Source organism: Eimeria maxima, genomic scaffold, assembly GCF_000499605.1.
Source record: "Eimeria maxima Weybridge genomic scaffold, Emw_scaff48, whole genome shotgun sequence".
Lineage (NCBI taxonomy): Eukaryota > Apicomplexa > Conoidasida > Eucoccidiorida > Eimeriidae > Eimeria > Eimeria maxima.
In genome coordinates this window covers 57,568-73,295 of record NW_013566537.1, presented here as the reverse complement: position 1 = coordinate 73,295, position 15,728 = coordinate 57,568, and the positions used below count along the sequence as shown (strand labels likewise).

Sequence of the window (15,728 nt, the reverse complement as noted above, 5' to 3'; positions counted from 1 at the left end):
CCAATTTTTGCCTTTTCTTATCAGCTTATCAGTTTACGAGGTTACCTATCAATTTATTCTTAAGTTATCAGAGTCATCTGTACCTCGGAACAGACCTTGGGCCTGCGCCAGTAGGGGTTCCGTAGTGGTTCATGTGCGACCGGCAGGTGGCTGGCCCCATGAAAACCCCTCCATTGCTTAATTCTTCTGAGAACGCTTCCTTTACCTACGCCATGTCTGCCGCTTTCGGCGCTGCAGTGTGATGGAACCATCCGAAAATGTGGTCTCCGCAAGCTCCAAACGATGTAGTGCAGGAATTATCCCGTCTCTTCCTGCAGCGCCCGCGTGCTGCATCGGAGTCTCGTGTTCTTTTTTCTCCATGAGCACTGATTTCCCTCCTCTTACTGTAGGGGATAAAATTAGTATTCGTCACAACGAGAGATGCAGTAGCTCACTCTATCCACAAAGATTGTTCGCAAAGCAAGTTCAGCCTGTGCTGTCATAGTGAAAACTCTGTCAGCTTGGTGGGACGCGGAAACTGTCCTTGTTCAAATACAACGAGGCGCCCAGATGCCAGTCGCTTCCACGCCAGAGGGAAGATACTGATTTATATCCGTAATGGAGCCGATTAAAGACGGAATTGTCAAGAACGTTCGTGAAGGATATCTAGACATTTTTTTCCTCCAGCTTCTTGCATGGACCCTTCACAACTAACCAGTGTCATTCATGACTCCAACGTGTGTTGATGGGTTTCGAAGCTCAGTCATCCCTTCTCTGCCATGTTATGAACGTGCAAGGAGAGCCCTCCAGCTGCGCGGACAGCCGTCGTGAGCTCCACTACAGTCAAAATGCCTCGCATCTGACCCCCTTCGAACCAAGTCCTTCGCCTCCCCTACATTCACCAGATTCCCTGAACTAGGTTGGTTAAGGACATGGGAATGCTAAGGGGAGGAGATTACCTACCATGAGTTGCAGCTCCCGATGGTGCAATTCCTGGCGCGCGGCAGTCTCATGCGCAAGCAACGCCACACCTGCATTACTAGTTGTACCACTGTAGACAGTTGCCAAACCATTCTTTTTCCTCTAATGAGCAGCTTGTAGACGACTAGAAATAGTCGCACCAACTCTGAACAGCAAACGCTGCATTGCGAGCTGGCTGTTCGACGTGTTCAGACAACATACACTGAACCACCTGCCAGCCATTGGACAAAAACAACTTCCTCAGTAACTGTCATTTGAAGAATAAACAATTTCGAATGTTATGTGTTCACCCCTCCAGCACCCTTCAACATATGTCTTGCCGTGTCTGTTTTGAGCTGATCTGGGGCTGCGGCGAGGGCATGTCTAAACTAACTTTTTGCTAGTTTTGATCACTTGCAGTTCGTTACCTGATCACAATCAAAGTAGAATATAAGGGGCTAGAGATGTGTCATTCTGAGAGCTGTCGGAGGAACCACCGGCTAAACATCATGTAGTGCAGCCATTCCACTGCGGATAGGCAACGCGGAGTTGCTTAAGCGGAGTCCCAGTTAAAGAGGCAAGGAACAATACAGCAGATGAAGACCTGTCATTTTGCTTATAAATACGTATTTTTGAAGCTAACAAAGGCAATGGAGAACCGGGATTTGGGCTCATCATGATGAGGGTCACCTGCAATCCCATCCCCAGCTAACCTGTTATTCGGGGACGGAAACCCACCGAGCTCCCCTCAATGAGCAGCTCAGCACATATTACACTGTCTTGTGCAGGATTTCTGCTATTAGTACAAGCTGTTCCTCCACCTTCTTAGAGCTGTGGCTGGCAGAGTCTCCCGTCGGCGAGCTGGAAGTTGTCGCTGTTAAGCTGCCATTAATAGCAGCCACTCTATTAGGATAGTTGCACTGAGCCTGCTCAACCAACTCTTCCGGTGGTACTGTTGTCGGTTTTCTCTGGATTGCGCTGACTCAGGGCTAGACAGCCCTGTAGTGTTCAAGAGCAACTCCAATGCCAGTCTTGACCTTCTTGTTCACATTAATACGCCTGCCTCTCATGAAGCTGCACCAACCATAGTAGTTTTTCTTTACTCAACTACAGGAAGCTCTGTAGGAGGATGTCGGACGGGGCGAGCCGTTCTCCAGACCTTACCGTTTTTGTCGTTATTCTTCGGTATTTCCTCTGCTCAGCATTGCTCAACAACTCCGCAGAAGGTACGCCAAGCAACATACATTCAACAGCACTGGCAGCCTTCCTTGACTACTGTTGCGTTGCGGTGTCAATGCGAGCAAGGGGCAACACCGCGAAGGTGGCATAGCAAAGGTTTCTTACCCTTCATCAAAGGTTTTTCATCCCCCGATTCCCCTGCACCTACCGCGCAACGCGTGTGAGTGTTTGACTGTGTCTGCTCAGCTGTGCATTCTCTCACAGTAGAGACGACGCTGGCTGGGGCAAACCCGACTGGTTCAACCAAAGATGTATTACTGCTGTCCCTTCCAAAGGCTGGGCACTACAGTTTACCACTATGTGCTTGCACGGGGTTGCGCTATGCTGCCATGCAAGGATCAACATGTTCCCTGGGACTAACAGTGGAGTCGACTGACTTCTGTTTTGTACCTCGATCTTACTGTGTTACTGCGGAGCCTACGGAGGAACTCAATGAAGCAAGCCTCCTTCAGTCTGCTAATTGGGATGAAATACGCGAGTCCGCCAACTTTTTTGAAAGTTATCTTCCCAAGGCAGCAATACCCTCCTGCCGATGTTGGACCCTGGGAGATGTGATGGTGGCGCCATGTGGTCTGCCAGTGCATCAGCAGAATACAGCCGCCAAAAACACTTTCCCTCCCACATACATATCCGTTGAAAACTCAGGAGCTGTGGACACAGAATCTATGTCAAAAACTCTCTTGGCACAGGAAGAATATCTAGAACACCAGTCAAACTTGAAATCTCACGTTTCGGCTCCTGTCAAACCTCCAGGGCCAGTTTTGCATGCCAGGCTATTTCATAATTTTGTTCATCCAGCTGGCCTCCCCCAGTTAGACACAAAGTGGGCTCGCCGTTTGGCTACAGAGAGGGTAATTGCAGGCAGTAGGTTTAATTCAGGAGGTGCAGCCGCATACTCTTGGAATGGCCCGTGCCACAAGAGCTGTCAAAGCTGCCAAGAGCCCGGTCGCGACCGCTGCCGCGCATGCCCTAACCAACTGCCCTACCCCTACCTGCCACCAAAGCCTAGGCGCCTTTCTTCATCCACTGATAGCCTTCGCCTCGACATCATTGACCCACAGTTCCCGGAAGTGCAATATTATGCCCTCGTAGCCGCCCATCGGGATGGTAGTGGTTATTGCATTCCGTTAGAATTTGGGGACGACAGCGACGAGGCCACAGAGTTGGAATGCGTCTCCCCGGGCTTGGGCACAGTGGCGAATTCGGGAGCACCATGGTGGCCATTTGGTGGCACGTTGAGCTCCAGAAAAGCGAGCCACTGTCACCCAACGTGTTCTGTCTGTCGTGCGGACTGCTGCCGTGGAAAGCCAGATAATTGCCTAGCTTGCAAAGGATCACGCCATGTTTTTCATCCACTCTATAGAGACGGCACGGGGCGCTGTCTAGATCTAAGGCGCTCCGATGAGGAATTACCTATGACCGGATTGCAACAGCAGAGCGTCATTGAGGAGTCACTAGGAGTACAAGAAACCACAAAAACTACCTCGAATGAGGAGGATACAAACGGCTTTACTGCTCTTCTCCAGGCTATAGTCAGTGTTGCCTCTTCCGTACCTGCTGCCCGCCGCACAGGGGATCCAAAGGTGGCAGCCTCATTGGAGAAGGGACCAACTAGAAAGGGCCCATCTTTCCTTCCGCGACGTTCTCTCTGTGAATCCTTGCCCCGCAAAATTGGCGACATGCCAATTCGCGCCTGGTCTCAGCTCATGTTTGTTCATGCAGACAATAACTTGGAAGAGTCCGCCTTGCTGGACTTGGAAGAGATGTTGCACCCATGGAGAGGTGAAATAGTGAAACGGCATGCGCGGGCTGCCCTGCGAGGGAGAGGCACCCCCCCTTTACCCGTCGGCGGTTCCGCGCTGAGCGGATTGACTTCCCAAGAGGCCCTCGAAGACCTCTACCTGGTAGTTCTAATAGACCGGAGCAGCCAGAAGAGTTCGACAGATATGGGGACGGTACATGCGTGTCCTGAGTTGGAGTATTCAATTCTAGGTGAAGGTGTCAAACAACTACCTGGTACAAGTGAAGTTGAGTTGAATGCTCAAATGGCATTCGAATTGCTACGGGTCCACTTGCAAGATGGTAGGCGGGAATGGCTGCTCCTCCGCAGCCTTGGAGAGGTGAGAAAGCAACCCATAAGGGCCAGGCTTCACCCTACAAAAATAGGCTTTCGTGACTAACAGCGTCATAGAGTCACCAGCAACGGGATGGTGGAGTAGCAGCCTGAAAAATCTGGGCTTCTCAAGTCAGCCTTGTGTTGGGCTGTGGGGACCTTCGACGTAAACGTGTTTTGTTATAGCACACTGTAACAGCAGGTTAATTATCAGCGTCCCTCGGCAACCTATTCTACACTACAGTAGTAGGCCGTTACACGTGCAAGATGGGTGTTGACGCGAATCCAAACGCTTCTCACATTCGCTGCGCTTTTTGTTCTTTAGGTAGACATGAATGATCCTGGAGTTTTGGGGACTGCAGTGACGCGGTTCCTTGACATATTTCCATCGAGGCACTATGCGGTAATTCTTTGGAATCACGGATCAGCCTGGGCAGGGTTTGGCGACGACGAAAGCAACCCAAACAACCAACCTATGAGCATCCACGACATTGCTGTTGGACTAAAGACGTAAGTCCCTGTTCCATAAAGGGGAGCTTCCTTGTGGCTCACAATTAGTTGTTATTTTCTCTGCTAGGTGTTTGGAACATCTTTTGCAGTGGCATATCACGAAGTAAACTAGGAAAGGTAGATCGCTCTTTTCGCCTTTCACTCCTTGGCTTCGATGCCTGTCTCATGGGTTCGTACGATGTCTTGGAAGCCCTCGCTCCATTGACACATTTCTTCCTTGCTAGCGAGGAAAATGAACCTGGCCATGGATGGAACTACAGGCAAGTCTATTGCCTAACTTACCTATACGTAGACTCTTTGAGAGGGGACCCAGCTGATAAGCCCTGGCTCATTGTGATTTGCGTTCTATTGGAGAACACTGAGACTACCGGTCCGGAATTTTTCTTGGGTGAATTTATCACTCCTCAACTTGCCTGACAGATCCATGGACCCAACCTCTCTGATCCGCAAGCCACCACCTCCTTACCGGACGGCTACAGCATTCGAGTACGGCACAAGGTTCGTTACGAGTTATGGCCTTCATCCACCTTCGTCAAATGCTCTGACACTTGCTCTAATCGAAGTGCGGGCATTCAATGAGTTCAAAAAGAAGTTTGAAGAGTTGTTAGAGGTGCGGCGTGAATGGATTTTGCTGTATCCTGTATAGTATATAGCAGAATTATTTTGTTCCCTAGGACGTATCGAATGTTTTGTCCCCATAAGAAGTGGGGAAAGCTAGACCTATGCTGAAGTTTCCATTAATCTTCACATTTAAGAGCCAAACACAGCCACGGCGTCAGGCGCAAATAGCGTCATACTCTTGTCGGCCATCTGGTAGAGACCTGTGTGCGTTTGTTTTTGGAACCTCTGCTGGGTAATTTGCTCGCCGTATCTGTGGATGGCTTTCATCTGGATCAGGGTCTGTATTCCTGCGGGGGAAGCAACATCACACGTCGGGTAAGGCGAGCCCTTTCGCAGACCTTCAGCATTAGGGGGTGCCAAATGCTGGGTCTATGTAGCTGTTACGATTTGAACGATTTCCTCGCGAGCCTCTTGCAGCAGTTTGCTAGCGACGAACATGATATGGGAAGGATCACCCTTCAATCCCGTAGACAGGATAACGTAGCGCCATGGGCTCTTGACGATTTAAAGAAGCCGACCAACCCACTAATAACTCAGAACCGACTACTACAGCAATGGACTCAACAAGTACACACAGTTAATGCCCTTGGTGCTGCGCAAAGAGCCTTGACGGATAAGGTTGTGGCGGCGCGGGTCCTCTTCAGAAAAATGATTGTGGCGGAGGTTGGTAGCAGGGAACCCGGCAGATATGGTGGACTTAGCATATACTTCCCCGATCCAAACATGGCGGTGAGCCTTGATCGTATGAAGCACTAGAGTACCATACGCATCTGTGCATTTTTCTTCTCCTGGGTGCACATGTGTGTTCCAAATGCCATTCGTTCTCTTTCATATGAATCTGAAAGACCAGTCTGTACCCTGTTCAGACTAGTTTGTTCTCCCGGTGCTGCTTAATGGTTCAGCTAGATATAATTAACTTCGATTGGTCATGTGCCTCCATGATGGGCCTAACAAACCGTGTCATGAGACTGCAGCCGTCAACCAAACAGAAAGCAGCTCATTTTTCAAAGGCTATATGAACTGCTGTCGATGAACAGAAATGTCGATTTGCATATGCATATGCAGGTCAATTGTAAAGCGCACCGAAGTGCAGGCAGCTGGGCTCGCCGTTACACCAGCACCATCCGCACAAAGTTTTCTTCATTCGTTACATCCGTGCTGTCAAATCGAAAGGGCAGTGTCTGCTACTCTCCATGGGGAGGCTCTGGAGTAATAGGACGGGACGGTGCAAGCCCGTTGCCCCACCATGCCGCAGAAGCTCCTCAGTGGTTCGGCGTTCTCTGCAGCCGAGTTCTCAAGCCACTTCCCGAAAAGGATTCACTGGCAACTATCGGAATTTCAGCTGTGGTCCCAGCCACCGTTGTCTCAGCAATGATGTTCAGAGGTGCGTTGCCCTGCCCTTCAGTTTTGTGCGCCCCGTTAGAGTTGGGCACTAGCCAACTGGCATACGCGGAATACATCCAGCATACCTCTTTGCAGTCTGCAGACACTGTGATTTTCGAAGGATATATGGACAGAGCATATCAGGATATGGTGGATGCGTCCTGGTGCAATTAAGGCAAAGCAGCTGGCCCCCGTATTCGCCCACTCACTAACATAATAAAGGCACGTTCCTTTTTGAATGTAGCCTCATAGTGTGATTCCGGCGCCTTTTTCTGTGTCACCCCAACCACAGGATTTGCAGCAAGTGCCCTCAAAGGTAATCATCCTGACATAATTATAACGAGCACAGCTCAAGCAACTATGACAGATGCAGAGGTGAAGACATCTTCCGTTCCGCTAAATTTCGGAGAAGTTCCCATCGATGTCCAACGCGTTAATAGTGGCTCAGAAGATGCATCTGGCAAGAACGGCTTACATGCACGACGAGAAGAAGCAGAAGAAGTTGCCGCTCTTCGAGAATTTACCGTAGTTCAGGGTTGGTGGAATACCCACGTATGGATTCTGAAGCAACAGCTGGACTTCGACGACGTACTGAAAGACCCCCGACCCCAAAGCCAAAGGCGAGGAAGTTCTGGTAGCGTAGAAGCAGTTGTTGTTGCGATGCAAGAAGGCTCAGAGTCGTCCCGACTTGGACAAGGGAGAGTAGGCCTGTTACAGAAATTTTGCACTGGTGGGGGCGAGGGTTTGAGTATGTTCCCCTTGGGGTTCCAATTGTGTTTTGCCGGTATAACTGTTGCCTCACAGCCTCATGTCGCCTGCTGTGCTGTGTCGTGCCTTAGGCAACGACGTTTAGCTTCCCCTTCCTATTCTTCAAAGATGCACTGGATGCTGAATGTTTGAAAGACACTGTATTACACACAGAGACTCTGGATAGGCCCGAGAGAGTTCAAACCGGTTTGGCAACCATTCTCACTGCAGACGGACACACAGGAAAGAGGCAGACGGGAACTTCTGGTTTTGAGAGGCGCGCTCTTCAGGGCCTCCGCTATTTTTCCACCGAGTCCCCAGATTCTGAGGAAACGCTTGGGAGGCGTCGCGTCCTCTCTAAACTTGTTCTCCCACTGGGTATGCCATCAACAAATAACGGCGGCATCGGCATTCCCGACAGTCTGCCACAGAAGCCTGAAATCACATTAGAAACTACAGCTAAGACGGCTTCCAACAGCCGAAAGCCCGAGTCTGGGTATGCATCGACAGAGAGAAGTCATGACTCTTTAGAATATCTTAATCTACGTCACCTATCCAGCAAGAGAGTTGGTTCGCCGTCCTGGTTGATCCACGAGCGTCTAGGACGAGAGCCTCAAAGGCGGGAAGAAAACAAGCGCCAATGTGGAGCAAGAGCATTCCTTCTGGCCTCTTGGGATGAAGGGCAAGCAGCGTCGAGCGAGCTGGTGAGGAACAGCTGCCCTACTGCGCCTCTAACCGCTAGGTAGTACCCGGTGCATCATGCGTTCTCCGGTAGGTTGGACGTACTTACTGCCCTCGTGCAAGAACTTCTCCAGGGCAACACATGTAATTATTGAATTGCACAGGCCCTTTACGTGGTAGAGAATGAGCAAACAACGGAGTGGCCGCGGTCAAGAGGAGGCTTACTGGTTCCAATAGAGCATCGCCTCCGCAGAATGGCACTACCTTACGACGACACCGAAGGAGGCTCCTCTATCCCCCGGAAAGTCGTATGCTCTGCCTAACCTGCTCATGGAGAGTACCCATAGCGCCGTGTGAGCTAAAAGCGCTATCTATCTGACGAAAAACGCCGCGTTTTATGTGTAACGCACATGTTCGCCTGTGCAGAAAGGAGACGGGGAGTCACAGAAACACGGCAAACGGGGTGCAGCTGGCATCGAGAAGGCACAGCAACAAAATGCAAGCCATATCATAAGTAAGAAGCTCTCTGCATTGAGTTCTGGGAAAGGTACAGGTTTTAGCGGTCCCTCACCCTCTGAGGAGACTGGCACAAATGGCGTGAACTTTGGAGGGGAGCAAAGCCGCGAGATTCCACCGGAGAACGTCACAGCTGTCGTCCTTGAGGAGTCTGTCGGAGATGTGACTTTCTTCTGGAACGTAGAATCTGACGTTGGCAAACTATTCCTCCAGCCGGCTAGTATATCAACAATACTTCGCGATCATCGAGCCAAATCCCGTTTCGCCAACGGTCAAGAACAAAGGGTACGAATTGCTAAGCATGGTTTAGTAGAGTAGGACTGCCGCGAGTGACCGTGTAAGTCGCTCATTTAGTAAGTAAAGTGCTCATTTACGCTTATTCTTATACAGTCGGTTGTTGGATTTATTCTGCAAGACATACTCGACCAGAGAGCCGTCGCAGCCAGCTCAGTGCCGCTGGTTGAACCGAAAGCGCTTGCACACCAAAGCATTTGGGAATCGGTAGCGCATTCGCTTTTCTTCGGCGACTTTATGCCAAGCACAACCGAGACCTCCAGTATTTTTTCGTCGCCTTCCGGCTGCCAGTCTCACTGGCTTGGAGACGGCATATGCGATGAGTTGTGTGACACTGGAATGTAAGTATTCTGAGGGGAAACTTCCTCGCTGCATCTCGACTCCTCAGCAAGCAGCTTTAACTGTGAAGACACACTGGGCATTTTTGCATCATACATCCATTGGCAATACGGGTATCATCTTTTCCGCGCGCTTGACATGGTTGGCTTGCCGCAGATACGGCTTTGACCGAGGCGACTGCCCCCACCGTAATCCTGCTGCAGAACAGCTTCTCGAGCAACAAGAAGTGAGAAACACCAACACCTGTTCATTCACAGAACCGCTTCATGCTTGCATTACTGTGTAGAAACGTAGGTAGGACGTGAATCTACTAATAAGCGGTCCAGGTGTGCTCTAATGCTTCTATTTATGCGTGGCTCGACCTGTCTCTAACTGTAGCCCAAAGGAGCATGCGTGGGAAATCGATGTTCTCAAATAGCTCTCTGTGAAGCGTATGACGATCCTACTGATGGGAGAGGGATCCGAATGCCTAAGGAGCACCCAAAGGAAAAAATGGGAGTTCGTGGAGCCAGACGAGAGGAAGCAGAAACGATCACCATGAAGCCCAGCTCTCAGGCAAGATGTCACAAGCTGACCCTGCGCAGCCCCCCATCTATTTCTGGCGAACCCTGCCAATTGTAGCGTTGTATTATAGTGCAGCACTGACATGGAGCTTGCGACAACCCATAGGGAGTAAAACCTGGTCCGCATATTTTTGTGTCGTCTGCCACACTGTTCTGGCCTTTGGATATTGACAGCACGCATCAAAATTGTATATAATCGAGAGTTCTATTTTCGTGCCGATCCTTGCTCACTTCATCAGGAATCACCTCTAGTAGCAACTATATGGGAAGGACCAAGAGGGCGCTACGTGTGTAGGTGAGTCTTGAATGGACTCAAGTAACCCACGCCATTGAAGCTGGACGCAGAAGGCGTGCTTGGTAATCGTTTATTTGACCGGGAATTTCTGGACTGTGATTCATCATATCCCAACGAGACTTCCCTAATTTTGCCATATGCATTAACCGTACAGGTGCCCCAAAGGCTACACTGGAGATGGAACCACCTGCGAAGATATCAACGAGTGTGAAGTCTTCGCAGGAGCAGTATGCCACAGCAAGGCCGTTTGCATCAATACGAAAGGCAGTTATAGATGCATATGCAAAGTACGCACCCTGCTGTCTCTGTTTTTCCTGTTGCGGGAAACACAAGCACTGAAAGAGTAGATATGTGACACACAACTCGTCCGTGAAAGCAACAATTTCTGGGTTTGGAAAAAAACAAAAACATATATAGTACGCATGCGGTCACACTTTACACATTTATATTCTGTTTTTGTGTATCATGCAACAGCCTGGATACACCGGCGACGGCAGGGATGTTTGCATGTACGTCCGCACCTTGAGTTAGCCGATTTGTATTTTCCAGGCATAGCCATGGCCTAGGAATACACTGCATACTAGAGGAAAGCACCATTTCAGTGTAGCCAACAACACATATTTTCGAAACAAAACAGTTTAAAGGACGATATCACTTGTGCCAGTGCAGGGGTGCCTCCAATTTGGGAAAGAGGAACACATCACACCAGGGGGTAACATGGGAGTGAAACGTTATGATGTACCTTCAGGCTCAGCAACCACAACCACAGGTACGGAACCTATGCAGTTCACGACCTTTGCCGGCGGTGGAATGAAGCACGATGACTGCATCCTTATGCTGCTTTTCACAAGTTTTCGTACACCGACGCGGAGTGAGACTTCAACGGTGCAGCCACACGACACGTGGCACCTTGCTTCCTTGGTTTTCACAGCCCTCCAGAACGTCTTTGCGTAGACCAGAACAACCGACCACTATGCCCTCCTTCGCTCCACTGCCTGGATGATGGATCATGCGGCTGCCGCGAAGGGTACACGATGGAGAGGTAAGAGTTGCATGCTGCACTCAAAAACCAAGAACTGCATATATACAGTGTGGCTCGCACGATGCGGAAGAGCGGAGAGGCATATGCTAGTGAAAAGGTAATACTTGAATGGAAAGAGCCCTCGTCGCTGTCTGCGGCTGAACAGCGGAGGCTGTGTTGATGTTGACGAATGCTCCAATGGCCTTGCAAGCTGCGCACCTCCGTCTGTTGCAACCTGCGTCAACACCAGCGGAGGATACTTTTGTAGTTGCGTTGATGGCTACGAAGGCGACGGCCGTCAGTGCGTTGCCAGCCCCTCCACAGCTGAGGCGGAGATTTCTATTGCCATGGACTATCAGAAAACCATTGCAGCTGCTGGAGGGAAGGACATGCTTAAAGAGGCGTTGATCGATGCGATATTACAGGTAAGCTAAGGCTTTCATCTTGTCACGCCATAAATGATATGAAGCCTTATCCACTAGTTAACGTACACGGGCTCCCACCGACAAACGAGAAATTGTTGTCCGAATCTGAAGACAGAAATAAATTCCCCTGAATATTCGTCTCTGTCGTCAGAGAAATCTTGAAGGGCCATCGAAAGCTCTGAAATCCATGACCTACATATGTGTGGCTCGAAAAAAAAAACCGGAGGACCGGCCTTTCGCTCTGCAGGCAATCCCAGCTCTAGGTGATCGAAAGCGCATTGAGGTCCATAACATGTGCGAAGGAAGCATCAATGCTACAATTCGGATCCACCCTCCAACAGGCGACGGGCCATCGTATCTAGATGGATCAGACAACTTAAGGCAGCTTACAGCAGCTGAAGTTCTTCTGGCTCTTCAGGAACAGCTGGCGGAGCCACTGTCGTCTCTCAGGACTGGGCCATTTGGGGAGTATGCGTCGTACACAACGATCGGTGAGTAAGGAAATATATATGTTTGATCGGTATGCCCAACCCTAGTTGTACACACCCAGACACAAGTTTTGTTCCAGTGGCAGCGCTACAGTGGTGAGCATCTCTGTTGCGTGCACCTGTGTGATTTTCTTAAAGAGAGGTACACCTTCTTCGACCGTTCAGCAGCGAAACAAAAGTTTGAACTGCTTGCATTCCTGACTGACTGGTTGCCTGACTGGCTCAAAGACGCAATTCCGCGGGAGCTAATTGCAGCAGTGGAGCTGCTGTTGTTGCTTATATGCGTGACGGCTGTGGCCATGGGTATACGACGGGCAATAAAAAGGTGTGGACGCACACCGACATTTCCTGTCCCCCCGACATTGTCACGAACGTTTGCTGTATTGTGTAGGCATCTGCATTAGGGTTGCGTTGCTTATCTGCTGTCCATTCCGGATGCATTCTAGTCTTGCTTGGCTGGCTAACCGACTTGATCTGAGCAAAACGGTACCAACAGCATGCAATTTGCTGTGAATAAGCCCGTTGTCTTGCCTTATGTATGGGCAGGTCAGCTAGGCGAGAGGCAGCTATTGTTGCGTTGCGCCGCCCGTTTTAGATCAACCGTAGGTCTTTCAGGTGCTAAACGTCCACACGAAGCATTTGTTTCACCCCATAGGCAAAATCACTTATGACCAGCTGCAGAAGCAGGATTGGTTCGAGAACCGCTACCTGTGATATGCAGTACTTCCAACTGGATGCACGCTCTCGCTTCACGCCCGATGCAAGTTGAACTCCGTGCAACAATGTGCCCTACTGATGACTAAACTCTGCGCTTGTTGCAAGGAGCCCCCAGCCAATGGTCCTCCAATCCGTTGCTGCTCACGGCTATGTTCCCTGATTTAGTTCGCGTCACCTGCGGGCGAAGCATGGCAATCCTGGAGTGCGAAGCGTTTTAGTTGAGGTCGGCTTTGGTTCATTCCGGTGAACGTCCTCGTTGGCAAACCACAGACGCCCAGGTATTCAAATGTACATGCGGCATTTGATTGCCTGGAGTAGACTACAGAAGTGTCTGACGAAGCAACGGCTTGCTTAAGCTGCTAGCAGGCTACTTCGAGTTGCAATCAACCAGTGGAAGCCAACGTTTCAGATACGCTCACGATTACTGCCGAAAAATAGGCCCTCGGCTGCAAGCATTTTTCAGAGTAAAGTACAGACTAATTCTTACACCCAGACGCATATGCCTCCATGACGCGATCTGGTATGTCGCGTGTGGACACCAGTAGCCGACGCGTGAGTCCAGGAGGATGTCAGATTATAGGATGTTGTTACGAATAACTTCGGATATGTCGCACTAGAGAAAATATGTACTTAACCTGGAAAAGCAGTGTACTTGGGACTTGGAAGGCGCACAAGTTTCGTCGTATAGAGGAACTTAGTTCGTAGATAGGGCAGCCGTACCTAGCGCACTGGGGAAAGCACCCAAAGTTTCCCCGCCCTTGTAGATATTTTGGCATTGCTTTCCTGCTAGCCAAGGCATCGCTTGCCGCGTAGGATGCTAGAAACTCATGAGGGCATTGCAGCCATGTTGAAGGAAGGGATTTAGGACCATGGGATAGAAATTAGTAACTGGAGTTTGCCAGCGAGTTAGAAACGCTACAGGATGTCGCAGAGTGTCATCGTCTCCATGCAACATGTAGCTCTTGCTTGCTATTGTCTATCGTCCGTACCCGCAGGGTACGAAACAAACCATAATCCACATTTGACTCATCGTCGAAGGCCACAAACCCTATGCTTCCGCTCTATCGACGGGACTACAGAGATGCTGGCGGAATCTAGCGATGACAGTGTGGTTTATCCTGTTCACAAAATGCTAGTCAAGACAATCTGGTGGACAGGCGCAACCACGCTTTTTGAACCACAACAAGGATGGCAAGGGCGCTTCAAAAGTGATGAGAACAAACTAAGCCATACGAGTCACGAACTGTTTGCACGGTGTGAGGGGAAATTTCTTGGGAGAGAAAAGCATTAGCGGTTCGGGATAGAGTCGCCGGCAGACTGCCACTTGTTTTGCTTGTTACGTGATGCACAAGAAGATACCGTATCAGCGAAGAGCTCGCTTTTAAACTATTCCGTGTGAGAATTGCATCTGAATCAATTTGCCGCTGTTTCCTAGAATGTGGATTAAGGATGGGGGAAGGTGCGCCAGACAATCCTCTGATGTTTGCAAGTGCATCTGCAGCTGACAAGCCCTGCGCCTATATTGGACAGGTGGAATGTCCCAAAGAATGTTGTGACTAGACTGAGGGAATGAGCTTCTGCACGGTGTTATAAGATCACACGGCTATGTCCTGTGGCGCCCGGGGGCAAGCTCCCCCACAGTGTGTGGCATGGCAGTAGTAGCCAGTAGCAGTAGTCGCCATCCTCTACACAGCGTTGCTCTACCGACCCTTAGGTCCATGGCACGTGGGCACACTCCAGCATGCAACTTGACCACGTTCCAGGTTTGTTGGCATGTACTCTACCGTCAGTCCTGTGGCAGCCTGTTGTTTTCGAAGCCGATTCCCGATTCACATAGCCCAGAACCCTAACAACTCGTATGCAACAACCTTACCAAAGCCCCTTTGGAAACATTTTTTTGTTTTGATTCTCGGCATGCGATGCAAGGATACGGTCTGCACTGCCGTTGTTTCTATCAGTTGCCCAGTCCATCCGGAGTCTCAGCGTGACAAATTTTGTGGCTGAGTGCAAAAGCGTGAAAGCCAAGGAACCGGCCCTGAAGGTTAGCTTGCCGGCCGTAATATCATATATAACAATCAAACATTGCCTCCAGGAGCCACATTTTGTTCGTGGGACGCTAAGCTCCGATCCGATTGCGGGCTTTTGCTATACAGGTAGTGCTGCGGCGGGCAGCACTACCTGTATTGCATAAGCCCGCAATCCAACGACCGCCAAATCCGCAGGCCCACCGTGCTACTTCCGAATCATCTGAACAACCTGCTGGCAAGGTCGTCGCATTAAAGACTCCTATGCAAGATGGAGAAACAATGGTTATGCAGTATTCTAGCAAAATCTCATGCGGTGTCTGAGCACTGATACAACAAACCCTCATGGCGAAAAACGAAGCATATCCCTCCTTTGTTTAAATGAAACAAAGCAGTCCTTCCTCTTTCCTGCATTCCACAAACGTTGAAAGGTTAGCAGAGTCGTTCAGCATTTCAGTCTACGAAGTGGGGACAGCTAGTCTTGGCGTTGTCGATCTCTTCCGGTATGCATAACTGCAACGCACCGAACGGGGATTCCCCGTGTCTCGCCAGGACCTCACTGCGCGTGAAAGCCCACAGAAACCAGCCCAGGCAGGTTCGAAAGTTGCCATGTGGCACTTTGCTCCATAGCAAAATTGTGAATGCTTGGGATTGCCAGTGGTTGCTTTATCCAGCAGGCCAGGCAACAGATTTGGCCAGTTGTGTATATATTGGTTAACGGTAGAATACCTAAGAAAAGCCCATATTCTTCTCTCTACCCCTAACAGCCGCAAACAGACCCTCGGAGATCCCAACTGTATATCGGCCTACATG

At 50.0% G+C, this 15,728-nt stretch overlaps 2 protein-coding genes across 2 annotated transcripts; both read left to right on the top strand.

Moving 5' to 3' along the window:
- Positions 1-2,068: 2,068 nt before the first annotated feature.
- Positions 2,069-6,979, top strand: EMWEY_00007920 (Extacellular protein with a signal peptide, clostripain like caspase/hemoglobinase domain, notch domain and 2 EGF domains, related; the record flags this gene model as incomplete). Its single annotated transcript, XM_013481984.1, has 6 exons — positions 2,069-2,165; positions 2,365-4,298; positions 4,617-4,801; positions 5,222-5,411; positions 5,699-6,151; positions 6,488-6,979. The coding sequence occupies 6 exons, from the start codon at positions 2,069-2,071 to the stop codon at positions 6,977-6,979; spliced, it is 3,351 nt and encodes a 1,116-aa protein (XP_013337438.1).
- Positions 6,980-7,165: 186 nt separating this feature from the next.
- Positions 7,166-12,185, top strand: EMWEY_00007910 (Pro-epidermal growth factor, related; the record flags this gene model as incomplete). Its single annotated transcript, XM_013481983.1, has 9 exons — positions 7,166-7,507; positions 7,645-8,256; positions 8,660-9,034; positions 9,140-9,384; positions 9,539-9,608; positions 10,463-10,527; positions 11,172-11,282; positions 11,428-11,686; positions 11,838-12,185. The coding sequence occupies 9 exons, from the start codon at positions 7,166-7,168 to the stop codon at positions 12,183-12,185; spliced, it is 2,427 nt and encodes an 808-aa protein (XP_013337437.1).
- Between the last annotated feature and the right edge of the window lie 3,543 nt (positions 12,186-15,728).